General features: G+C 42.0%; 1 protein-coding gene across 1 annotated transcript in view; it reads right to left on the bottom strand.

The window, feature by feature from the left end:
* Positions 1–27,349, bottom strand: part of LOC311485508 (AT-rich interactive domain-containing protein 3B) — a gene marked incomplete at its 5' end in the record, with an annotated part of 43,006 nt that overhangs the window by 4,978 nt on the left and 10,679 nt on the right. The window contains 3 exons of the mRNA XM_084540976.1: positions 1,070–1,253; positions 16,264–16,336; positions 17,329–17,403. Coding sequence (XP_084397102.1) covers positions 1,070–1,253; positions 16,264–16,336; positions 17,329–17,403 — 332 coding nt within the window. The remainder of the gene's footprint in view (positions 1–1,069; positions 1,254–16,263; positions 16,337–17,328; positions 17,404–27,349) is intronic.

The following is a 27,349-nucleotide window of genomic DNA, read 5'->3' as shown; positions in this document are numbered from 1 at the left end:
TTTGGTTTATTTTATGATTAAAAGAACACGTTGCAGTTCATTCACACATGTGAAGGACACTGTTTAACGCCTGGTGATGTGCACACATGTCGGACAGAAACAGAATTTAGTTCCTACAAGTGAAATGTAGGTGCAGTAATTCTCATCTCCTACCCTGATAACAGAAATTAAGTTAATCAGCTCCTTTTTTATAAGCATTAATTTATGCTGAATTTAATGTAACACTATAAAAATTGAACACGTGTTTTGTACGCCAAGTATACTTAGATTACGTGACGTCACCGAAGCTCTACAAGTATGCACAGTCACAGCTCTGTTATGTTTTCCATCTCATAAATGAACACTATTATGCATGCTGCATAATGGTGGAAGAGCAGTACCTTGGATCAATAAGGAGCAAGAGCAGCACCATCCATTAGATAGCGCTAGCAGAGCAACGCTACACAACAGACCAACAACATTAAAAATGCATAAAGGTATATTAGGTATATGTTCCTTGTGCATAAGACAGAGAGGTGTTACTTCTACGGAGGGGTTGGCATAGTCAGAGTTTTAGTCGAGGCTCAGCGCATACGCTGTCAGTCAAAACCCACCTTAGTCACTGTGAACTCTGACCCAAATCACATCAATAAATCTATGAGAATCAATGGGCTCTATGTGTGATGCAATGCTCGGAGGGACTGAATGTGAAAAGAGAAGGTGGCCTAGTGGAGAAAACAAACTCCTGTGTATTAACACTCAGGCCCTGGCTCATATTGACATTCATACTCATATGAACACACAGACACAAATCCAAATAGTTTTAACACCGTGTCTACATTGACTTCCGTTCCTACAGCACAAGTAAAACGTGAGTCGTCGGGACGGATGTGTAGACAGCTGGACTGATTAAAATAGCAGCATATCTGCTCCAATAGTCACCTATGAGACTGAATGCCCTCTATGTGAGCCATAATGGTATACATGTTTGTACGCAGCTGAGATGTCACATACTAGAAATTCTTGATTTACATGGTTCCAGTAAATTAAATTAGTTTGGTTAACTTGTGACACGGATACAAATACATACTGTGTGCGCAGAGTAAAAGCTGCACTGGTGATAGAGGTAGGAAGGTTGAGTCCCTTTGTGATTTCTCTCCAAATCTTCTTGTTGATAACCTCCACGAGCCCTCCCTTCTCTGTCACCAGCTTGTACAGCATGTACAGATCCAGGACCTGCTTGGCCATGATGGGAATACGATTGACCGGGGTTCCTGTAAAGGAGAGGGAAATCATAGAATGAATGAAACAAGCACAAATCAAATATCTGAATCAGAAAATTTGAATGCCTTACAATGGATAGGTTTATTTCGAAGTGCATTTGTGTAGACAACAAGAATGAAACCCTGCAATGCAATATTTTCCCGTGTATTCCTATTAAGACATCAGGGTGCATTCATTCAACCAATTAATGCTGAAACACTGACTATCATTTTGTGACCTCTACATAATGATCTTAGCGCTGTCAGGATGCTAGCAAGACGAGGGTGACAAGCCTGCCGCCTGTTTAATTTGGCTTGAAAACATATTAGCCCAGTTAAGGCAATCTGGCTTGACCTGGAAAAGGAGATTCACAAACAACACAAAGCAAAGCGGCTCTAGACTTTTGATACAGATGCATTAATCTTGTCAACAGCTTATCTGCAGCGAAGCTTGCAGGGAGCGTGTGGGGAGTACGTGGCGGGAGGACAACGAGGAGGGAGGAGTAGGGGGTGGTTCCCATATGCAACAGAATCAAAAAGTGCAATGTGCAACAGTGTAAGCGCGGAGCGGGAGGAGGGGACTGGGGATTGTGACAACCTGCTAATCCATGGGCAGTGGTGGGTGGGGGGCTGCTGGATAGGCCAGTATAATGAAGCTCATTTAGAGGATTGTGCTGAGCAAATCCACACCCCTCTGCTGTTAGTGCTGCCAGACCCAGTGCAGGGGAGTCGTACAGATTTACCCTCACAGTTAATGCCACTCAATCCTTCAGCCCTTCCACAGGCTGCGCTTAACCTGGAATTGGACTCATTAATGACTTTGTAAAATAGCAGTGTGATCAGGCCATGAAGCTTAGCCTTGATTCATTTTCTTAAGTTAGCAACATGTCTTTAAGCCATGTGCAAAGGGCATAGGTGAACACATGGACTTGTGGAGATCAGGAAGGTGTGATAGCACCGTCAGAGCACTTTGGCTCTGAACCGTTAGTGTCCTACTTAGTATTGGCTTGAATGTAGGCGGTAAGAAACAAAAGTATGTTCAGAAACAAAACAGCCAAGTGAGAGTGAATAAAGGCTCATACCAAGTTAATATATATGACACTATGTAGAAACAGCTCTATAGAAAAGGTGTGGAAAAGTCTGTGAAAGCTGAACAATTGTTTGGCAATGCAGTTTCCTCATTCTGTATGTTAGCTTTGCAACAGGGGGATGTGAGTAAAGTTTTAGGGTTGGAAGTTGAAGACAATAGGAACCTGTTGCTAGGGTTTAAACAGTCAAACAGACCAGCAACAGGCAGGTCGGATAACACAAAATAAGTAGAACACGCATACATTCCCAGAAACCGTCCCGACAAAATGCTGTTGCAAAACTGCCCACAAAAACACTGCCCTCTAAAGAGGCATGCAAAGCCTCCTCTCACTCTGCATAATGAACGTTAACCACAGTATCACAGCATTTTATATGCGGCTAATATTGTTTAGCTTGTTAAAGCTGCAGAAAATTCTGTTCTGGGAAAAAAGCCATCTTATCTTCAGAGCCAATTAACAGACAACAAAACAGGCTGGCCCTTGCCAAGCTGCCGGCTTCACTTACAGATTAGATGAATTAGAAAAGTAAGGTGCGAGACAGAGAAGCGGAGTGGAACGAGGATTTTTTTTTTTGTCAGCTATGTATTCCCATTAAGTTAATTTAGCCATAAGTAATTTTAGGATAAAATCAACCAGCAATATACCTTTTTAAAATAAGTTGCAACCAAGTTTAAAGTAGACACAAATGTGTATATAAATTTAAATCATATAGGTAAAGTAATGACTAAATGGTACAATGAATCTTAAAATAAAAACCCTATCCTTGTGTAGGTCACAAAGTGGAATAATAAACCTAAATGTAGATGGCAGGACTTCCACTACGTCTCTGTGCGGTAGCAGCGACATTTCCAGAACACACCGTGCTTGAGAGGACCAGAAATGCTTAGGGGCCAGTGCTTTGTCAGTTATTTAATGCAGCGTTGGACATCAATCCTGCATTAAACAATTAGTACAACTAGAGGGGTCAGAGATCAGCCAGGGGTTATTGATGTGTGAATTAAACTGCAGGTCAGCAGGAAGCCATGTTTTCATACTGGCCCGGCCGTGAACAATGACAGCACAACAAATGAGACACAACAGCAGCGGCCCCATAGTGACAGGCCAGCAGTTAGTTAGGCTTTAATTCACGCCTAGGCTTTTGTCACTATCTGCTGTCAAATCAAAACCAGATTTTTATGTATTAACAAGGGGAGATTTTAAGAGCCCACAACCAGCCACAAAAAAACAAACAAAAAAACTTTCAGACACAGCAGAGTGCACTGTGTGTATGTGAGGAAATCAAATAGCTACTGTATCTGTTCATGTTAAATGAACCAGAGGTGGTTTTGAAATCAAAAACAGCCTTAATTAGTCAACATGTGACATCAGCTAGGTTTCACATTTAAACATGACCTGGCCACATGTGAAAGCACCTTTCATAATACTATAATTGACCAAAAATCACATTAGCGACGCTTGGGCTGTTAGCCAGAGTTCCCTCATTTGAGAGAATCAACGTGCCGCCTGCCTTTGGTGTTCAACATCTGCTTCGTTTCGAACCCTGGAGACATTTAGCTCTAACAGGCTTAATTGGACCAGTCCAAAACATCTCTTTTGATCACCATAGCACAAGTCCTCTTCCTTGCATGCACTCCATTGTGCTGTTAAACTTGCTCCCTTTGCTACCACACTGCTTAATTTCTTCTGGAGACGACCAGTGGAGACAACATGATCGGCAATGATAGAAGACCACTCTGTGACACGAGGCCTCGTGCAGGCAACTATTGGTTATTTCATCTCTCTGTAAAGCCCTGATTTGTCCACTCGGCTTCTCTGAGCCAATCTGTAATTGGCTGCAGGCTTCACCTCCCATCATCCTTTGCCCCGGACTGATTTTCCCCCAGGGACAGGGCCATCAGGAGCCTAGTGATTAATGGCACCAGGGGTCAGAGGTCACTCTGGTGGGAAGTGCCGAGGCTGAGGGCCCCTGAACCACTCCCTAAGTCCTTCCTCCGACTTCTACTGTGAACACAAGAGCCACATGGCCAGCCTTCAAATGGCTAGACTTCAGGTGTTAAGGGATATAGATAGTGAGTCAGACAGAGCAGGGAAAAAAAGCAAGACGTATGCCATGTGAGGATCAATATTCAGAAAATGTTGGAATATTAAGTTACAGTGTGTGAAAATGATCAATATCTTTATACTATATTACTGTGATGTTTTCACTGAAGAATCATTAATTTAATGGAAAATACATTTCCTCTCCGACACAACATATCGATGAACTCTCAATTACAAAGAATTTCTCTTTTTTTACAGTTTTATCCCAGTTTCCAAGACTGGACACATTGATAGGCCAACGAGGAATTTGCAACAGACAGAAAGAGGCTGCCCACCTGAATTAAACATTAACATTTTCCCCTTGCATTACAGTTCCGGCCCTCTATCTCAATGTGAGGCCAAAAAAAGGAACAAGGTCATTTAATCTGACCCCTGACCTATTTTTAGCAGGAAACAGCTGCTCGCATTAAAGGCCCCCTGTAATAAATCAATTGGATGCCTCTGACGCCAGCAGTGGTAAATTAAATATTGCTGACTTCACTTGATGGGCATTTCTTTAAATAATTAAGGGACAGAGTGACAGCCTTACAGCGAACGACACACAGGAAATGAATTCTTTACTGAATGAGCATTGGCTGGTGTGAGGTTTCACTACCGTCTATAGTGAAGGAAGAACGAACAAGGAAAGACGGAAACACCACATCATCTCATGGTCTTCTCCTCTTCTGATCAATTAAGATAATGGTTAATTAATCTAATGGATTATTATATTTTTTTGTGTGACATGAATGTGAATGCAAAGTGAGCATAACAAAGAAATGAGGAATTAAAAGTAAAGGCTGCAGAAAAAGGTGTGAAAATAGTTTTTTTGCCGCCTTTAGGAGGAAGGATGGACGAAAAGAAAAAAAAAAAAAAAAGGTAGGGGGAGGTGTAGTAGCTAGCCAGCTGGAGAAAGACTGGATTACTGCTGTAAGGAAGGTGTCAGCCAACACAAACAGCCCCTGGCCTCATGGCAGTGTCTGAGTCCTTTTAGAGGACCCACACCCCAGCCACTCACCCACACCTTCCTCCTCCTTCTCCCCCTCCTCCTCCTCCTCCTCCTCTTTACCCATAGCCCTACATCTCCACACCAGATCAGATCAAACCAGGGCTACTTTATTCATTTAGTTTACTGGGACAACTGTTAGTGACAAAGTAGTATACAGAATATCCACAGTCAACAACAATTTATGTATTATAAAATGAGCGTTGCAATGTGGTACTTGGGAATTCCTAATGCCTTAAGATGAGGTGCTGCTGAATATATTTTTTGTGTGTGCATGTATATAACATGCCCCACCAGTGATTATATAAAATTGCAATTTAGAAAAACCAGCATCAGTTAATAAATCCTTGTCAATATTCACCTGGAAGTAATTTTACAGTATGTTTGCCACTTTACATTAAGTCTTAAAACCTTAGTTTGAGTTCTTAAAGAATACCAACAGAGAACAGCCCAAACCCTTCATTAACATGGGGCAGAGAGTAACTGACAGGAGAGACGAGTGTCTGGGCTCCACATGCTGGGAGTTTACTTTATGTAGGCAGCCCCTGGCTGTTTAGTTTATATGTTCATACAACGGGCCAGCATATTGTCAGGACCCTTCTGTAAGCTGGGGCATGTTTGTTTTATTTTTAATGCTTGGGCAGGGACATAAAAGGTAAAAAAGCCTTGAGTGCATGGAATCTGCTATCTTTAGTCCAGGCAGAGCCACCACTCGCATGACGAACCAATTCATATCAAGTGTTAAGATATGTACCCTCCACATAAGGGAAGTTAAATGTAACGTTACACTATAGATACATTGCTATTCTAAGCATGAAGCTAAAGCCACAGCTGGTAGAGACACAGGAAGAGACATAGAAAGAGAGGGACAGTCATCTAAAGTCTATAATATCAGTCCGTCAATATTACAGCTACAGCTTGGGCTACAGAGGTTTCACTAGTGCCATGTCAATAAAGTGCAATTAATGTGAACTGACAGAGGGAGTAAGGCAAACAGACAGAGCAGGGGGAAAGATCCAAGACGGTAAAGAAAAATGACTTTTTCCTGTTAACTGTGTTTAACGGCTATGTGATAGGGAAACACAAAAGGTAAGAAAACACAATTTTTCCTTTGTCTTTTGAGTTTAAAATCTATAAGAGACACCACACAGAATGAATAAACTTGGATTAAGTAAAGCCACACCTATCCATCTGTAGACCTAACAACAGTGCTGTTCAGACATTAAAAAAACAATGCAATGTTTATAAGAACTGTGCATTATTCACCTGTCCAGCAAGTAAATCTAACTAAGATGTCAGATTAGCTCACAAACACAAAGGAGCTTTTTCACACGGTCACCCTTTGTTGATCAGATACAGAACAAAATGTATGACTTTTAGACAAAGTGCAGGTTTTTGTTTGTTTTATAAGCTCAAAAAAGCTTTAGATTCTTCCTGCTGTTCCCTCAGTGTTTTACTTCCATCTCAATAAAAGAACAATGCATAGATTAAAAAAAAAAAAGAAAAAGCAAGGCGCATTTAATGATGGATAGTCACTTGAACCTATATTTACCCAGGAAACAGCGGTAATAGCTTCTTAGCAAGACTTATTACAGTGAGCAGGCAGCCAATTTATTAAAGGAGGTGTCTTCTGCGCATTGTCGACTATTACAGGCTGAGGTGTAAAACATAGCAAAACTGGCAAGTCTCCAAACAACAGTCAGAAGCTATAAATCTCACTAGGTGCAGTGCGCACACACACAGAGGGAAGCCCGTCTACAGACTACACACGATGACACTAATAAAACTTAATAATACGAGTGAGCATACACTATTCAAGTGCAATTTTGGAATTCATTTATATGATGTTTAAAGTACTGTTAGTGGTTTGACCAACCAGCATGCCGGTAAAAAAAAATATCTGAACTGAATCAGAGGGATGAACCGGAAAAAAAAAAAAAAAAAAAGGCAAAAAGAAAAGAGAAACACGACTCCTTCTCCGTGGGTCATAAAGATGGGTCACCTGGTGGAATAGAGGGGGAAGGGGATTGAAAAGGTTGGATGGCGCGAAAAGTGAGATGGCCTCTCCAACTGTAACCCAAGTCCCCTGGATCCCCAGAGACGTGGCAGATCAACTGACTAGACCCCAATCAACACCGGCTGATGTGGAGTCAACAGAGAGATGGATGAATGGATGGATATACAGAAGGATGGTTGAGGGTTCTTATGCTACATAGTTATTCAGGGTCAATGGTATTTCAAGTTAAAGGATGTCAGAGAGCGAAAGAGAAATAAAAAGGGTGTGTGTGTGAGAGAGAGAGAGTCGTTGATATGTTTTCCCAAGATATCTACAGAAGGTATAGACGGACATTTTGTTCTTGACAAAAAGAATAATGGATAACTGTCTGACTTACTGTCTGCATCTGTTTGTATAGCCATCTATCATGAGCAGCTTCAGGCTGTTTCTCTTCATCAAAGACCTGGTTAAGTTACTCCACCCAACAACTTTTTCATTGATTGCCTGACACCATTAACTTGAGAACGCTTGTAGTCGAGAATTTGAAATGTGCTACCACATACAATGTATAGCTAAGAAATCAGATTGCATTAGGAGATTGTATTGTGACGGGCTCATTTGACAACGCTTGAACTAATAACTTCACATCCATATCACTACAGGCTGTATACCTCCAGTCGAACTACATAAACCACTTAAACCTGTTGCATTGCTCATGTATGAGACATGCATGTAGTGTGTGAACAACATTTCTCCACCCCTGTTGCACAATTCTAGTAAAACCTGGTATTGTTCCAAATGAATACGTTGCTATTGCTGATACGACGTCAGAGTTTACCTTTCTTGTTCTGAGCCGAGCTATAAATGAGATTACACTGAAAATATCTTGTCAAGACGAAATTTATGAGCAAGCTTTCGGTACAAGGGCAAACAGCAGATGACATCTTGAGTTTTACAATGTGTGGGTGTTGGTGGTAGAGGTGGGTGAAATCTTTGTTGACATACTGTATGTAGCGGTTAAAAACACTGATGATACAGGCCCGTATTGTGAGTCCGTTGGGAAAGCGTCAATAAAAGTAGTTTCCTATCCAGGCAGAACGACCCAAAAACAGTTTAGACAGCATTCATTCTGGATCGTTTTTAACATCTTATTGTTTGCTTGGTAAACAGGATTAAGAAAATCTATGTAATATTTAAATTTGTTACCTCAGATGTGATAAAACTAACCAACTAGAAGATTCTGGTGGAAATTTACTGACACAAATGCACATGAGCAGCTTTTAACATTTGGGACGTTTTATTTTGGAAGTCCAGTGTCATAATGTGTTTTGTGTGACAATTTTCAAGGCTTACAGATTGGTCAAACATAGTGGATGACCTCTGCTCCATATTCACATATAACTGGAAAATCAAGTGAGGGGAAAGTAACCCAAGAGCTCAGGCCTTGCAAACAGCAATCTCTGATCGCGCAGCAGAAAATGTCAAGAATGTATATGTGACAGCAACATGACAATGGTACGTCCTACACATAATAGAAGGAGGGGCTTCGGCATGAAGAAAAGATGCCACTGATTAGGCGGCAGAGCTTTGGCTTGAAGCTTGAAACTCAGCAAAAACTCAGAAAGGAGGAGACAGTGAGGAGGAGGAGTAATATTTCAAGTGACAAAGAACTGCAAATAGACAATACAGACAAGTACACAAAAAAAATACAAAAAAAACAGCAACACTATACTCCATGAGAGTAAGGCCGTGTTTGGCCAACACTAGTGACAGTTGACTGGTCAGACTGGTTATTGCTGGTTTAAAGGATATACAGGTGACGGTGATGTCTTCGCTGGCAGGTGCAGCATTAAGGGGGGGGGGGGGGGGCTCTGTGTCCCCTGAAAGCCAGCTTTACAACACAGTTAACTGCTTCAATCAATGACCACCCGGATTGACGGATAAAGCCATCACCTGACGAGCCCCATTTGGAGCCCAGCATCGCTGATCAATACGGGAAACATCAGCTGCTATAAGCCGAGGAAAAAGAGGAATATGTTAAAACACAGAAACGGATTGTGTGTGTGTGTGTGTGTGTGTGGTTGGGGGGGAGTTCGGGCGCCCATCTTGCAAATTATAACTCCCATCAATGCTAATTACTTTTGGCTTTTTAAATTCAAGACAACAGATCTTTTGTTTACCTTTCAGGGATTTAACTGATGCTCTTAATGCATAGTGACGTGAAATGAGGTCAATAACAGACTACAACCAAAGTCGCACAGCAGAATGAAATGTTGGAGCAGAGATATGTGTAGAACTACAAGACTAAAAGTCAGATTTGCCGAAGAGGAAAATGACTCCACTTTGACCTAATCATGTATCAACATCATCTTAAATGGTACTGGAAAAGAGACAACGGCATCTGTATATGTCATGTCCATTTCATCCCTCAAAACAAGCAGCTTGTTTTCCATTAGGCCCTCATGCACTCAGATCTCGGTTACTGTGTGGCTTATGGAACATTGCTGCAGAGCTGCACTGGAAGTGAGCTCAGGGCTATTGTACTGGCGTAGGGCTCCTTTGGGGGCTGTAATGCATTTCATACCATCCATCACAGGGGTGTGGAGGCCAGGAAACATTACTTTAAGAGCACACACAGGACACAGATGGAGAAGCAAGACATGCAGATATGCAGAGATAGCAGACGTTTGGGAAATGTGTCGATCACAGAAGAGTTTCATGTCCGAACAGCTTCAAAAGCCAAAAAAAAAACAACAACCCATAAATAAATAATTAAAAGAATTTGCCACGGATTGAATATGTCACATGAAATGTTTTAATGGGATGTAAAAAAGATGTAATTTTAATCCGAACATATAATTTTGAGTGGGAACTGATAAAATACCGCGTCTTTGCTTGATTTATAAAAATGTTTAATAATGCTTTAATATGTCACATATTAATACCCATATGGTGCTTTTAAAACTATGAAAAATATTACTTTTACATTTATATTATAATAGACTACCCCCTTCACAAATCTTTTGATCCATGATCCAAGTCATTCTTGTCCTGGACCATGTTGTTTTCCCATTTATTGAATGAGCATTTGCCACATTTGCCCTTCAGAGTATTAGCAAATGTATTCCGCTGAAGACAAAACAAGATGCCTGAATGAACTGAGCAGACAGTATTATTTTTACCGTGACCGATGACCTCGCTGGGAAGTATGAATCTGCTTGAGGCCTGCACTTGTCCTCTTCCCTGCTCAGTTACTTATCAGCATGGTGATTAAGAATCGCCCAGCTCTGCAGCTTAGAGACTCAATTCCCCATACAGTATGGTCGTAATTAAAGATAGACAAAGATGCACAGTGGCAATCCAGGCCCGTGGAACAGTCTGACTAAATAACAGAGGAAATAACAGGGAGGTGGAAAGGACCGGGGGCTGGGATGAAGAAACACAGAGAGGAAAAGACACAAAGAGTAGCCTTGACTGGAAATAAACAAACAAAAACCAAAAAATAAAAATAAAAAAGTCTCAAGATTTTAATCTGTCGTCCTCAAATACAGCCACAAAAGCATCAGGAAAACTACTATTTCCTTTTGTTTTGAAGGAAGAGCCTAACCGCTGCAGATGCATGCTCCCTAGAGGCTGGGCTGTAATTTGCCAGCCGACGGGTGGAGTTTACCAACGGCAAAGATAATCTCGGCCCTCAAATACATCAACACGACAACCACAAAATCTTTGATCACAAATGCAGAGGGAGAATAATTTTGCTTCTTCTTTTGGAGTCTGTGCTGGAGCAGTGATTACAAAGCAGTGGCGGGAGTCCGCGTATCATTTGGGTTCCCACCCTTTCCTGTGAGCAGGGCCCCTTTGCTACCAGTTCTGGGCTTTTTGTATGTTTGCCTGATTATCTTTCTGTCTGATTGGCAAGACCAGTAAGCTGCAGCCGCCTGACAAAGTGCTTTGAAAGGGAAATGAAAGAGCATGGCCTTGTTTCTACACAACTTGGCTGATGTCTCCTTTAACCTCTGCTCAGTCACCCTGGCACCCCGTCTAACCTTGTCTCCTACTGTGGTTTCCACGTCTGCCCTCTTCATCCCTCATGCTCCCTTTTCTCCCTTTTCACGCAAACAGACACGCGGCGGTCACTCCCTTGTCTGCTGTCCGTCAGGGTTGCCCTATCAAAAAGGCTGGCCCCCACTTATTTAGAGATCATTAATCATCCCGTGTAGGACAGGAGGCCCCTCAATCCAGCCACTCCTCCCCCGTGCCTCACCCAGCGGGCCACGGAGCGGCCCTCCACCCCTATCCCCCATGGTGTTATCAAGTTTCAGTGGTTGTAACTGTAGCACAATAAACAGAGGGGGAAGGAGAATTTGGTGACAGCAAAGGAGGAGGAAGGGGATGGAGACAGAAAGATAGACAACAGAGGACAAAATGTCATTTCCTCATTACATTTTATTGCTGCATTCTATGTAAAACACGCTTCTGTGGTCTCGAAAACTGCATCAAGCCTGAGAAAATGTGTCATAGTGAGGTTATAGAAACTAGAAACTAATTACCCAATAATAATAAAAAAAAGTCTTTCAACTGCAATGCAGCACTTCACGTAAAATGGGACATATGTGTTCACAATACCTTGTGTTTTCGTTGTTAAACCAACCAGGTGCTGCCACTTTCCAGAAGTTGTGGGGTGTTAACTAAAGGAAAATGAGGCCATATCAAAGAGCCAGAGAATGTTCCTATTGTGGTGTTGTGTTTGTACAGAGGGCCTGCCTGTTACGAGGACCAGTGTGAGGCTGACCGGGGGAGTAATATAATGCATACATGGATCCCCCAGAGCCCATTCATGGCGTAATTGGTGTGGACAGAGCCCTCGGTCTCTGGGTTATAGTCGGGGAACTTCCTCTAATGTCCTGCTGGGAGGCCACTTTTCCCAAAACACAAATCTTGCAAGAAAAGTCCAGCTAAACTCAGTTTTAGCTTGTTCGGGTTTTATTCCTTGTATTTTAGAAACCTAAAATAGAAAGTTTTTACTGCAAATCACGTGAAATGAAAAGGCTAATGTTAATATGAAAGACTGACTGATTACTGACTTAACCAGTTTTGATTATAGGCCAAACAAAAATAACTGAGTTCCAACTGGCGATATGGCTCAACGCCACCACAGCTTAATGACTCAGACAAGTCCTGCTTACCGCTTTATTACTATTAAAAGACCCAAATCTGCTACGCTGGGATTTTATCCTTAAGTAGTGATAGCACACCATGTGGCCCCTCTTAAGCTGAAGCTACACTTCCCATTAGGAGTGTCACACTGGGATGGATCATGCCTTTGCTAAACGCGACGTGTGGGGTTCTCTGGCTAGAGAAGAAGGAGCTAAAACACTTGTCCTCAACCCCCCCTCCCTCCCGCCCTTCTTCTCTGGTGATTTCACTGAACAGGAGCCTCTCTCTCTGGCTCTGTCCATCACAGCCTGCGGCCATTAATCATCTCAAGTGGACAGCGCTGACAGGCAGTTGGCTGCATCACTCTTTTATTTCCCTCCTCTCTTTTTTTTTTCTTCATCGTACACCCGTAGCTCCCGCAGCTTCACTTACTGCCCCCGCCTTCACAACCCCACCTTTTGCCCTGAACCCCCATCCCCAATAAAAAAGAAAAAGCAACCGGGTGTCAAACCAAAACAAACAATCACCCATCTGCTTAATCGAAACCTTTGAGGTGGTTAATAGCGTCGAGCCAGCCTTTAAGCTTTTCTCTGCAGCCACTGGGGGTGAAACAGGAAAGCCTGTAATGGACGTAATGAACAGTGATGTCGGCGTAACTCATCATGGCTAATATCCTCCACCCACACTCTTCCAACATGAGCAGCACTAATGCATTTATATTACATGTACATGTCAGGCCATTAGCTAATGTTTCTATCTGCAGTAAATGACCAATATACACATGAGGTTCTCCAGCTCAATCGGCTGGGCTAAAATGAAAAGCAACGTATACGACAGATGTCGATGGCGAAAGCGAAAGGGAACCAGCAATGGATGCAACAAACATTGCAGTGACACCTTCAACGATCTGTTATGACAGAACAGTCACCAAGTAATAAAAGCAGAAGGAACTAAAGGTAGATTTATATGCACGTCTTCTGCCATTTCTGTGATGCAGAACCCATCAATGGGCCCCTTCACACGCAGACACTGTTTAGGACAGCTGCTAAAATTCCTCAACCATTAACACACACACACACGCACACACACACACACACACACACATGTGCCTGTTTTTAAGCGCAAAGGCAGGAAATGGGAATCCCTCGTAAGTTTTCCTTCCGCCGCTACTTTCCTCTCAAGGCTTAGAGGCCCCACGCCAAGGTGGGAAAAGCACTTCACCATTTGTCTCTCTCTGTCCAGAGATTCCCCTGGATTTCACCTAACCTCACAATCTGCCTCACAAAACAAGGTTGCATTTCTGGGCATCTCACTTGCAAAGTCATTCAAATTATAAGGCTGGCATTTGACAAGCTTCTATGACCCTTTCCGAAAAATTACACATAATGACATAACATTAAAATAGCTTCCTAAAATATCAGGTCAAGATTGCTGAAGTGAAGTGGAAGTAGGAGCGAATGCACAGTAATGAGAGGGCACCATCAACAAGGGCTTAGTAAGGCTTGCTCTTTATCTCATACGCTCTTGGCACAAACAGGAAAAAGGGAATCTAGCCAAGCAATTCCCTGTGATTAAGATTCGGGTCCGAGAGACAGCAGAGGTCAGCCAAGTGCCTCTTGGCTCAAGGGAGGGGGGTGAGGAACTCACTTGAGAATAACTGAAATTATACCCTACCCTCCTCTACAATGGTTGCATCAGGTCTGTAATGTCAACAGCAGCGTCCCTGTCTTATCCTGCTCCCATATTTGAAGCACTGTGCAGCCATATGCTGCTGCCTTTGCATTTTCCCAAATGAAAACACTACTTCTCTCTCTCAACATGTGTTTTTTTTTCCTCCCCTCATATGTGTCTATTATACATGACCACTCTGATATTTGTTACAACAGTTGTCCAGTCCTGACCCTTGCACTCTCTCACAACTGGTCACTTGTACTGCCGATGATGCAAGGAACTTGATCCATGCAAGTCGATTCCAGTTACACTCACTGTAATAAACTCTGCAAGTGTAACTCAGCTAAACGAGTAAAACAAGAGTTATAACTTTGAAACACAAGTCTGTGCTTTGATTATTTCTTTCCTCATAGCATTATTTCTTTATAAGCTTCAAGCCAGTCAAATTAAATATGTGTCGCTCAGATTAAAGTGAAGATAAAACAATAAATGGAGCCATGTTAGACTGATTTATTTTTATTTAAATATCCTGCCTTAAGTAAATACAAATTATGTGAAAATAATGTGACGTTGCACTTTGTAATCAGCCGGTTATCTGCTGTCAGTTGGCATTATAGTCAGCTTGATGGATTTCTCCGTCTGACCAGTGTGAGCACAGGGTCAGCCAACTACTCTCAGCATCTGCCACTGGACAGAGACGCTAACAGGGCCCTGACAAATCCCGTACCTCCCTCCCTGACTCGGCTTAATTCATCACCCTCCAAACAAGACCTTCGGGTGCTAAGACAAGACCAGACATTCAGAAGCTGCTGCTCTCGTGAGTCTGTGTTCTCCAACATATGGACACACACACACACACACACACAGATGCATGTCGATGTATACGGGCCCATGCACAGAGATCATTCGTCACAGTCTGACAAAACAAACTATGCATCGCATACATATTTAGATACACATATCTCCCATTGCGGCCTGTGACAAAACATATTGAAATGTTAACCACAGACCATCATCACCCATCATAGCCTGCCAAAACATAATGAGAGGCATGAAGCACTGTAAAAACATTGTGATTCACCCTGGGAGGTATTGCTCAAGCCTTGGATACAGGTTTGTCTGATGAAAGCCTAAGTGCATTAGCAGCCCTGGTCTGAGGGGTCTGGTCGGCAGTGTCAAAGCAGCACAAGGTCATCTGAGCCTCCTTGGCTGTTGGCCAACTAAACAAGCTAGGCCACTGCCAGATCCACTTGGCTTTGATAAAGAAGAAACACGGGATCAACTGAGACAGATCTCACCTGCTGACACCTTAATACCTTTACTCTTGGGAGGGGATTTAGCGAAGGATTTCTTAGCCAGTGCGGTGTGAGTTACAGCATGTTTGTTGAGTTGATCAGTGACACCTGACAACAGCCAAACAAGCAGCAGATACATTCTGATATACCAAAGCCACAAAGGACAGAACTTTAATATTCGTACTTTCATCCTCCAACCGAATGAACAAATACTCAACGGTGCCATGGGCTTCTGTAGCACCAATCAACCTACAGTGAAATTCCAGGAGAAGTAGCAACCCTGTCTCACACTAAGACAGGAAATGACTCTTAAGAAATGGAAGTCGTGTGGTATTTGCTTTTACCACATGGGCAGAAGGTGAGAAATTAACTCCAAACAATGTCACATCTGTGGTAATTCCTGTATAAGTAAAAATATTTTCTATACAACACCCTACATGCCTTGAGAGTTAGGAAAGCGAAGGTGGTCCACATTAAGACAAACACTCTCTATTCATAATGCTCGACACAAAGAAATCTCCTAAGGGAAACATGTTATTAGAAAACTCCCTAATGCACTAAAATAATTCATCTTAATCTCATCTAAACCCAACATGAACTTCAACTTTTAAAATGCACGCCAAACCTCTGACATACGTAATAATAACAAGAAAATGCTACGTCACGGACAGAGCAAATAAAAAAGCAACTGCTGCTTAACATGCTGTAGATATCTGAAGAGTATCCTTACCTCTTTTCTGCATGAAGGTAAAGAGATCATCCAAAAACTCCTTCCTTTTGGGGTCATTATCCAGCTCATACAGCTGTAAAAGAAAGCAGGTGCTTATCAGGGCACAAGTTAAGTTGCACAGTCCACTCTACCAATACTCGTGAGGTTGGCCGCCCAGTCCCTGACCAACTGGCCAAAGTGTCCTTGGGCAAGACAGTGAACCTGACGCTGTTCCCAATGGCAATCCAGCACCTCAGATTCAGATTAAGGTTTATTTGTCATGTGCAGGATTAACAGTGCAAAGAAATGTTGTGGACGAGAGAACTCGTCAGCTCAGCCATTAATAGTCACAGCAAAAGCAAAACGACAGTATAATACTAAAATTTAAGCACAAAAATGACAGAATCTACAGCATAAAATTTACAAAGGTGACAAGCGGCATGGCAGTATTCAACATAAGTGTGCAAATGTGAGTGTAAATGGGGGAATGAGAAAAACAGTGAAGTGCTTTGAGTACTGCTAAAGGTAGAAAAGTGGTATATAAGTGCACACCATTTACCATTTCACCGTGTTAAATTCTCAGCGGAAGCAGCGTTGTCTGGCAGTTCACTCGAGTGGATTGTGCAGGTTCTACTCTTGAAAATACCCCATGTTAAAATAAGACTATAAGCTGCCCGGGCTCATGCAAAGCAAAGAAAACCCTTTTAGTGGGAAAATTTGTCTGAATGTGAGTTTGACCGGCTTGTACTTTGATGTCTTTGCAAAGGTATTTGCAGTACAAATACACCTTTATATAAACAAATTATTTTACTCCCACACAGGCACATATTGAAGCTACGCATCCGTCATTCTTAGTAAATGCTGCTTCTCTGAAGTCAGATTGGAGTTTAACTGCCATATAGCCATTTATTTTTAGCTCTGCATTTGAAGAATGTTTCAGGTGCTGCACCTATATACATATGCTCCTTGTTTCATTATAGACTTACATGAGAATGGATGTCGTAATGTGATGCAAACGTTTCCTTTTCGTTTTTTCACAACCGAACCCACTGGCAAGCCAGTGATGAAATGTTTTCAAGTGCTCACCTTTGCAAAGTCTCTGGAGGCCTCTCCTCTTCCTCTGCTACTGTCGGCCTCATCTGCCCATCCTGCACTGCCATTCTATCACAGTCAAGAGAGAAAACAAACAGGAAAGCTATGACAAACATATACAAAAAGGATCCAGTCTGTAATGGCCTAAAATTATTACTTTGATATTGACAGGAAAAAAAAAAAAAAAGAAAACGGGTGAAGGGTAAACCATGGACGCTGCCCAATTCCACCACTAATGTAAATACATATTTGTAAGCCTTAAGATAAGGCTCTGACCGAAAAAGAAAAAAAAAAAAGATCCCATCAGGTTGACCCTGACAGTAGGTCAAAAAGTTCATGCTGGACTAAAACAAACCTTTAAGCCAGTTAAGACAAACAACATTCTGTTATACAAACTTATCAAAACTAATATAAACTCCAAGAAAGCTTTTTTTTTTTTTTTTCCAGAGGTTGGAAGAGTAACCTCTGGAGTTATTGTGCCCCTGAGCTCCTACATCCCCCTCCCCCTTCATCCTCAAACATCTCCATTTGACCTAAACCATCTGCATCTGGGCCTGCCCTGCCCCCACCCATGTCTTCCGACCCAGCTGGATAGAAGGGCCCCCCATCCTTCAATCTTAACGCAGCTGTGACGGGTGGCCAAGTTCATGGAGTGTAGCTGGCTGTCAGGAGGGGCCAGGGGAGGGTGGGCTGGTCAGTAGCCTTTGCGCGCACACACACAAACACACACATGTGCAAAGGCCGATCATGGCTATGTGTATGTTTGTGAGTGGAGGAAGGGGGGTTATGGCCCCACAAGACGGGAAGGAAGGAAAATAAGGGCAGAAAGGGGTGCACGGTATGTGCCGACCAGGAATGTCTCCCAAAGACAAAACCTATAAAAGCATCAGGAATCAAAACAAGATCCGTTTGGAGGGAGACGTTAATAGCTGCAGCTCGGGGTCTAGTTTCAACCGGGAGCCCATTGGTCAGTGGCAATTACAGGGCCTGAAACAAGAGCCAGGAGGGCAAAGGTTGTCAAGGCCCCCGAGAGCAAGTCATTTTCACCTTCTCACTCTCTGTATGTGTAATGGTTGTCAACATTCATGCTTCCTAAACAAATACTCATCAACTTGAAAACCCATTGCTTGTGTAATTGTGTTTCAAGCTAACTCGTTAAATGAGATATCTGCTATTTAGAAGAGCCACCATGTTCTCTGACACATTAAAACGGCGTGTCCACAATTATTATATCTATGTCTGGATGCAATTTTATGACTTTTTAGCTGATCTAGTGTCTTTTAAATGATCAACAACTAGCTTGTCCCTTATCAAAAATACAATTCACTGTCAACTTATCTATATTTTATCATCTATAATAAGCAGGTTCATCGTGTAAAGGTAAATATACAGTAAGGAACATCCAGAGGCCTTACACAGACCTTTGTACACAATTTGACCACTTCTGTTAAACTTTAACCATTATAAATGATTATAACACAGGATAATGCAGATTGCAGACATGTATATTTCCACCTGCCTGCTCATGCATGAGAAACATTGCACCATTAACACAGGCCTGATGTTCCCTTCCAATGCTAGAGCTAAGTCCCAGTTCACCAGTAGTGGATGTAACCACACATGTGCAGGTAGTAGCTGCTGGCTTACTGGTTTTGGCTGTGTTAGGGGAACACAAACGTGTTTATACACAAACCACATGGAAGTACACACACTCACACCTCCCAGAGGGACAGTCTCTGTTATGGGAGAGCAGGGGTCAAGGTGTTCCTGACATCAACTGAGAACAAAGGTCTAAAGTGACAGAACACCACTGTCCAGTCAGTGTCAGACTTTGTATTCATGCCACATCCTCTCCCTTTTCTTTAACTACATTTTCTGAGGTGCCTGTAAAAGATCAGATTCACCACGGATTTCACACAGGTTTAGAAAAACACAGTTTAATTCAGAATTTTCATGCTCCCGTCTAGGGTTCGTATTTATTTGCCTCATTGACTTCCTTGACTTTATTGACGTTTTTAGCAATGACAAAAATCTAAAGGCTAACCGTCATTTTAAACAATTGCACTGAGGGCAACATTAAGTAATTCAAATAGAGCGATGTCAATAACACTTGCTTGCAGCATTGGTGGTCTGTCACTTTTTAAATATACTGTGAAACATTACATTGGAGAATCCTCCCTGTGAACCACTGCCAACCTTCGGACACGCAACGAATAAAACTGAGACCTCAATGTCTGGCTAGCTTTAGCCACTGGATCGCTAGCACAGTGTCACAGCAGTGTAGAGTGGCCAGTGTATTCTCCAAAAGCCCAATATTTCTTTGACCGTGTGGACAGACAAGGTGAAATGAAGGATAAGCAATTAATGTTTGTTAGATACGACGCAGAAATTAGCACTGAATCTGTAAGATATTGTCACTGGGAGCACGTTTTTTTGTATTTTTTATTAAATGCTCTTAAACAAGTCAAATTATTGTTAAAAAAGAATAAAAATAAAATGATATGATGATTAACAAGAGTATAACGTATGTTTTTCTATCCTCTCCATCGAAATCATGGACAACAAGAAAGCCACCTCTGCTGTCACTTATTAGTAAGTTTATTCATGAAGCTGCCATGTAGAGTTACAAGAGCTAAATCCTCATTCATTTCAAAAGGTTAGTTAAGTTACTACATTAATATTCATATGTTGAATGAATCACAGTTTTGAAAAACAATAAATAGTTCTGGTTTATTTTTCAGTATGCTAAAATATAGAAGACTGGATGTTGATAATGTTTATCTTAAGCTTTTGGTCTCTAAACCAATGGGACTTTTAGGACAACTGAAAATGGGTCCTCATGATTGTGTGAATTTAACCGGTTGTAATTCAAATAAGTTTAGTTTCATTTGTAGAAAACCTGCCTGATTCTCTAGCCACTTTTAAAAAAAACACCTAAGTAATTGTAACATGGAAGCTGTTAACCCTGAATAGACATGTTGGTTCTTGAATTGAGACCTTGGTCAGCTGAGGAATGTTAACACCAAGTTGTTTTTTGTTAGAGTGGATAGTTAGAGTGGATACTGATGTGTTGGGACTGCTCCTTATGATCAGTCACGTCACCCCCATCATCACATCCAGCACTCCACCCAGCAGTGACTTAAAACAAGAATTTCCCACACCCTACCTGCAGTAATGACAGAGATATACAAGGGCTTGGCTTGCCCCGATTCTTATCACAGTTGTTTTAATTAACTGATTAAAGCATGCGCCCATACATAAACTGTTTTGTATGTGTACTCTGTGGTAAGTGCCGTTGTTACAGCTGTATATATTTTGGACTTTTCTTTATTTTATACATAATTCAAGTCTGATATTTAAGAGTATAAGTGTGCAAACTACGATTTCAATTCAACAAAGGTATTACACATATCTGTGAGTCTATGCATGGGTTCTGTGTACACGTGTTTGTGTGTGTGTGTGTGTGTGTGTGTGTTGTGCGTAGGATGAACAGAAGCCTTCATATGTTTCAGCAACCTGTGTTTCCTCTCCGTCTCTCTCATGCTGTTAGCAGGTTAACCGGCCAGGCGGTGGGTGGAACTAATCACATTATGACCATACGTGACTGACTGGCGCAGTGCCAAATCAAGGATAAGAATAACGTAGATGGCCACAAATGAGCAGGAGCTGGCCGTCATATAGGGGTAGGGACACACACGTACACACACACACAAGGTGCACACATTAACAAACTAATACTGTAGCACTACTCTGCCTGTACAAGTGCTCTTTATTAAATTGGGTTTGGGTTAATGGTCCCCTGACGTTCATGATCACGTATCTTTCTGTAGAAAAGTGGCAAGGCAAACTAACGAGAGCCACTTTAATCTTAAAAACACTTGAATCTGTTTTATTAGATGGGCAATATTACCAACACTACTGCTCTGTTGTGGCTGACACTAAAACATTCAGTTCAGAGTAATCAAGTTGTGAAATGCAAACATCTGTGTTGTGTATTTATGTGACACTACTGCCATACATTACAGTGGACAACCTTCGACAAGTTGACATTCTTTGCATAACCCTGCGTTGGACAAACTACGCAACGCACTCCTACTTGAATGTCAATGCGTAGCTTGGGGGTAATTCTACGCAGCCATTATAGAAAGATGTCTGGAGAAGAGCCACCATTTTAGTGAGGCCAGGCATGCCGGAACAAGAAGGGTTAATGGCTGCTGCTTGTGGAGTGGGGGATGGATGGCATTGATTGCTCAGGATGTTGACAGCACTTCTCCAATTTGATAGTGGGGCTGTTATTAGATGAGGAGGCTTGGTTTTAATAAAAGCGTCATGTGATTTGTCTTCATTCATCCGGCGGGAGGGTGGTTAGGCTCAAATAGCAGCAAGTAAGCTAAAGAAAAAATGTTCACTGTGGGAATCATCTAAAGATAATAAAAGAGAAAAACACTGGACCAAGTTTACTGACAACCCATGGTTTTAAACAGACTAGCAGTTATTTGCATAGTCAGTAAACAGCAATGAACTTTTGGGATGTAGGTCATTTTTATACTCTAGATAACAGGTTGGTGACACTGCTGAGATGGCAGACATAACAAGGGGCACCACAGCTCATCTGAAACACAGAGTCGACCTCAAAACAGTTGTTGTTTTGAGGTCTGCCACTGTGATCCTGTGGACTAAACAAAGCCCAATGATGAGCGGCACGTGCCTCTGACATATTACAGTCCCGTTAGCCCTAAGCCATACCCCTAACCCCTGTCTTCCTGCTCCCTGCTACTGTCCTCTCTCCCTACGCAGTTACACACTGCAGTCCCCTGGGCCATAGCCATTGAACAGGCAGCCCAAATCAATAGCCCTGGATGTGCAAACACAGGGAAGTCCCCAGCCCCCTCCGGACGCAATCTCACAGCACACGTCGATACTCATCATCCTCAGTCATCTACTACCACGCCAGGGAAACTGAGATGAGGGCAGCATCCCAGCTCCCAGTGTGACCTAATCCCCACACCCCCCCAACAAGACACCCTAACTTTGAGTAACATGGCAATGGTTTCTATGGGAACCCCTCATCAAATTCCAGTTATCTACTTTTCCCACAAGGAAAACAAAATACATGCACATAAAAGCACAATCCCTATAGCAACCTCGGGCAGTAAATCAAGGGCAAAGAAATGCTGAAATGCTCTCACTGCAGGTCTGCCCGAGAAGACACAGATGGGAGAGTGACTTTAGCAAAAATCACCAAGATTCCTGTACACCAGTAACGGGATCTCGTTATAACAGAAGAGGCTCTCTCGCATCCCACAGGTACTCTTAAAGTCTCATTCCCAGACTAATCTTTCTTTGAGTCAAATTGCTGCATGTCAAAACAGTTCCGCAAGGACAATCTTTTAAACAGACACAGCGGCAGTAATTTAATCACAATCAAGGTCTCCAGCGGAAATCTGGATTGCAGCCAACAATAGTGATGAATGGCTACTATCCCAAAAAAAATAAAAAAGAGGCTACACACTTGCTTAGCCATTTAACCTCATTATTTTGGACACTTGACAACAAAAGCAATTAAAACTACACAGGGAAAAGGTTCCTCTTTTTCAAAATAGTACCTACAAAGATCTGAGCTAAACAGAGACAACCTTGAAAGTATTAGATTGTATGCCTTTATTTTAAAGAGACCTGAATCAGTGACTACAGATTACAAATACAGTAGAGAAAGACTATATATAGAAAAGAAAAGTCCATCTGTGAAGTTGCTTTCATGCTCTCATGGAAAGTGAATCCACTTCCTCTCAGCATGCCTCCAAAAATGAGCTTCGTGGGGGGGCGGTGATCTCTAATCCTAATCAAATAATTGGGGCCCTGATCCCGCTGCGGGGTTCCAGAAATCATTTATACGGCCCCTCTCCATCAGGAGGGAGGGGAGGGGAGGGTGAGGGGTGAGGATGAATGGGAAGTCGGGCTGAGCGGATGGCGTTCTTTATCTGCTTCATACTGTAAAGGAACTAATGAGGAGCTGGCCATGTGCTACTGCCAACAAAGGCTCTGGCTAATAGTGATCCCATGTGCTACAAGAGAGGTAAATCTCTCTGCCACTTGGGAACATATGGTAGAGTACCTACTTACCGCCAGATCTACTCCTGACTCTGCACTCTCTTTAAGAATTATTATGGAGCATAAAAAAGACACATGACATAAGAGCAGCCCGGTAGCAGAGAACGGGACCCAGGGGCTTGCCTGCCTCTGAGCGTCCGGTCGTGTTTGTGTTTAGAAGAGATTTCTTGCTTTTGGGGGGGAACAGACAAAGTGGCGGGGACAAGGGGCTAAACGTCCAGGGGCGGAACGTGTTACTACCTGCCCTGGCCACAGCAAAGCTGCACCTCTAAATAGGCTACTGAAAAACAGGCCTGCAGGCAAGACCACCCCTCCCTCCATTAATCACTCCAATTACAAAGCTGAAAAAGAGAAACAGGAGAAAAAAGAGAAGGGGTGGCCACGGATATAAGTTCACAAATAGACAGGCAGACAAACACGCACAGAGGAAAACCAAACCTATACCTTGATGAACGCATTTTTACCTCGCCCAGAGAGATAAAGACTACACGGTAACCAGAAAACAAAGACCTGAGTCTCAATGAAAGAGGTGGATCTGCATATGTGGCTCCTGGGTAAACGTGTCTGTTGGTGACCAGCAAGTGTGGTTCGCCAAATAAACTGACTGCATTTGTTCAGCTCCAGCCCTTTCACCAAGACACCACATTCCACAGGCAGAGGCCCCATCCCCCCATTACACTAGCTGGCCCCTTTCGCTGCCTCACACAAATACAACGTTTATAGGGTGGTGTGGCCAGAAGTTCACACTCATTGGTTCAAAGACCCTTTCACAGGCAGAGCAAACATTTTAGTGAATCACATCTGTGCCACCACATACAGCACTGCATAGGTTAACCCTTACCATAGTGTTTCAGGCCCAAAAAGAGACCAGAACTCTGAAACTAGATTTTCCAATTAAGCTATATTCAGACTAGCATGGGGCTCCCTTGGAGTTCACTCATAGATAATTTGATTTGAAGTTATTAGTTTTGCGATGTGAAGTGTACGATCACACACAATTAGCTGTCTGCAATAGCACTTATTTCACAAAGACACAATTCATATTCTCAAAAGTGCATTAAGCTAAATGCTGTACAATAAAAATACATTTTGGGGCCTCCTGTAATCAATGGTGAAGAACCTTTCCTGCTGCATTTAGGTCAAAGTAGCTATTAGCGGTTTCTTCTGAGTTAAATGCTTTGGCTAAAAATACCTTGCATATCTCACATCTCTCAAAGAGCAAGCATCCACTTCACCCCCATGCTAATGGCAGCTGGAGATATCACACAGACCTGATAGGCCTTTATATACATTCTCATTATACTGACAGCCCCGGGAACCTGATACAGTCACAACACAAGAAACTTTAAAAAAAAAAAAAAAAAAAAAAAAAAAAAACTTAGGACACATCACATTTAATTACATATGAAATGACAAAGGTCACAGCGCCTGCAGTCAGATGGGTAAATGACTTCTTTGTCAGCCGTATGGCAGTGAAGCTGAGAAGTATTGGGGGTGGAAGGGTGGAGGGGTGGGGGGTTTCTATCAGAGGAGTTAGTGTTATGACTGTCTCTCTGAATCTGCAGTATCAAATGTTCAAACCATAAGCGCAATTCACAGCTTTGGGTAGAGTCTAATCGATAGGAAGCGATTTCTTGGTTCAGAGCCAGAGATATCTGTTTCCTCTCAGCCAGCGTTAAGTGTGCAGGGCATTCCACCTCTGACAGACCAGTACCCCCCAGGGATCCGGGCTGGGATGTTGTAGCCTGTCACGCATCTGGAGCTCATCTCCAGAGGCCAAAAAGAAGCTACATCTCTACTGGATGCTCAGAAGACATCAAAAAACACACACAAGCACTTAAAATAAACAACAATATAAACTCGACTTTGTGTCATTTCACTGTCACTGCTGTGGAAGTTATGCATTTATTATGCAACCATTATTAGGTGGCAGCTATCAAGTTCACGGGTTTGAAATGTTGCTGCAACGTGCAAAAGCACAACGGTATTTTTCAGTTGTCATTTGCACTCATTTTTGTGTTAAAAAAATAAAAGCACATTTGTATGACCCGCTACTAACCATGTGTACCATGGCTAAATGACCCCAGTGATGAACATATTATGGCTACTCACATGACAGAGAAGTTAATATGGTTTAGCAAACTAGACACTGTAACTGCTGACAGCCTCAAAATAAAGAAACCAATTAAATATTTGCTTTGCACAACTCGATGCAACAGTTCAGTCCATAACCTGATACGACGGAGGCAAAGATTAGATGAAACTGTAAAGATACACGTGGGGCAATTGGGTTGTTACAGCAGGAAGGAATATCAAATAATATAGATTACAGAACTGATTGTACTGAATGTAAAACCTCAGCAGCAAAATCACCTGCAGACACCATTAAAATACATAAGGGTTTCCAATTATAGAAATACAGGCAAGCAAATGTTTGAACAGACCAGTGTTTACATTCACTTATCTCACTTAAATGTATTGTTTTAATCATGCACTGAAGATAATCTACATTCTTTACAAAAATCACGCATTAGTTGAAGTTTAAGAGGCAAAGTTTTGTTCCAACAATTCATTTAAAATCCTTAGTTCAGGACTTATTGCTACCACCTCCTTTAAACAATTGATCTAAACACATAGACCACACACCCCTAATGTACTGAAAGCACAAAGCTTCCTTAGGTTTTCTAATCACATTCATTTAGGGCAGGAAAACCTGAGATGTCTTTGTTTGACCAGATGGCAGGCTAATCAAGGCTGGCTCCACTGGGGGTTGGGGCATCCCAAATCTGCCACAAACATTATTGAACCATGTTCCACGTTAATACACCGATCTTCGGTAGAAAGGAGCTTGGTTATCTGACACTCATTCATTTAAATTTCTAATGCAGGAAGTTACATTCGGCACTTGCAAATAGTAACACCACCTGGACAGTGACAACAATGTATTCATCTACATACGCTATAATTATGCACAGAGACAATTACACTCAAAATCTAAACTGCACAAAACTGAAGGGTAACACCGACAATAACCTACACTCATGCAGTCTTCCCTGTTAATAATTCAATTTTCTGTGCCACTCTTTAATCATTTACTAACGTGGCTTTTGAAATTATTGACTGAAGTTGACGTGGTCCATAGTTCTATTCACAGTGTGATTGTCTATTAACCAGATAAGCTACAGGCCAGAGCCTGATGCTGTTTTTAATCTGAGATGATTCAATGATTCATTACTAGCCTTTCAATGCAATGCTCCTGACAGTCATGCAGAAAATATACTTTCAAGCATTGACTTCTTTATCCATTTCAACTATTTTACTTTCACAAAACTGAATATATAAACTGATAATGGGGTTTAAGTGCAGTTGATGCATTTCTTCTTCATAAAAAAACAGCATCCTGCACCTGGTTTTTCATTACACACTAATAATTAACACATTACATAGTATATGTGTATTTGTTTAGCTTCGTTAAGTATTTCTGTTCAGTCCTGTAGCTATAAGATATACACTATACTAACACATAAGAAACATCTTGAACATTTTTTTCAGAAAGTCAACTAGCCAACCGGTAAAGGAGATTTTATCCAAAAGAGCCAATTAAATTGTAATAGTTCATTATATTTCAGCATATTTATGCTTTCCAATAACACGTGTAAATGAGTCACTTTGTCCAGTCTAGTGGAGAAAACTTGTTTCTTTTCCTATATGAACGCTACTGTACACTAGTCCACATTTATGGCTTCTGACAGCAGTACGTACTGTTTGCTTCTTATGGTGATTGTGATTCATGACGTAAGCAGCTTTGGGGGATGTACAGCCCTGAATGTAAATGTTGGAAGCTGAGCGGTGAACACATTGCTTTTAGTGTAATGTTACATTTGCTCTCTTTCTTCCTCCGCCG

The sequence above is a fragment of the Chelon labrosus genome (genome assembly GCF_963514085.1).
Source record: "Chelon labrosus genome assembly, chromosome: 3".
Taxonomy (NCBI): Eukaryota; Metazoa; Chordata; class Actinopteri; order Mugiliformes; family Mugilidae; genus Chelon; species Chelon labrosus.
Note: the sequence above shows the minus strand (reverse complement) of the source record. Positions and strands in the feature narration are given on the sequence as shown.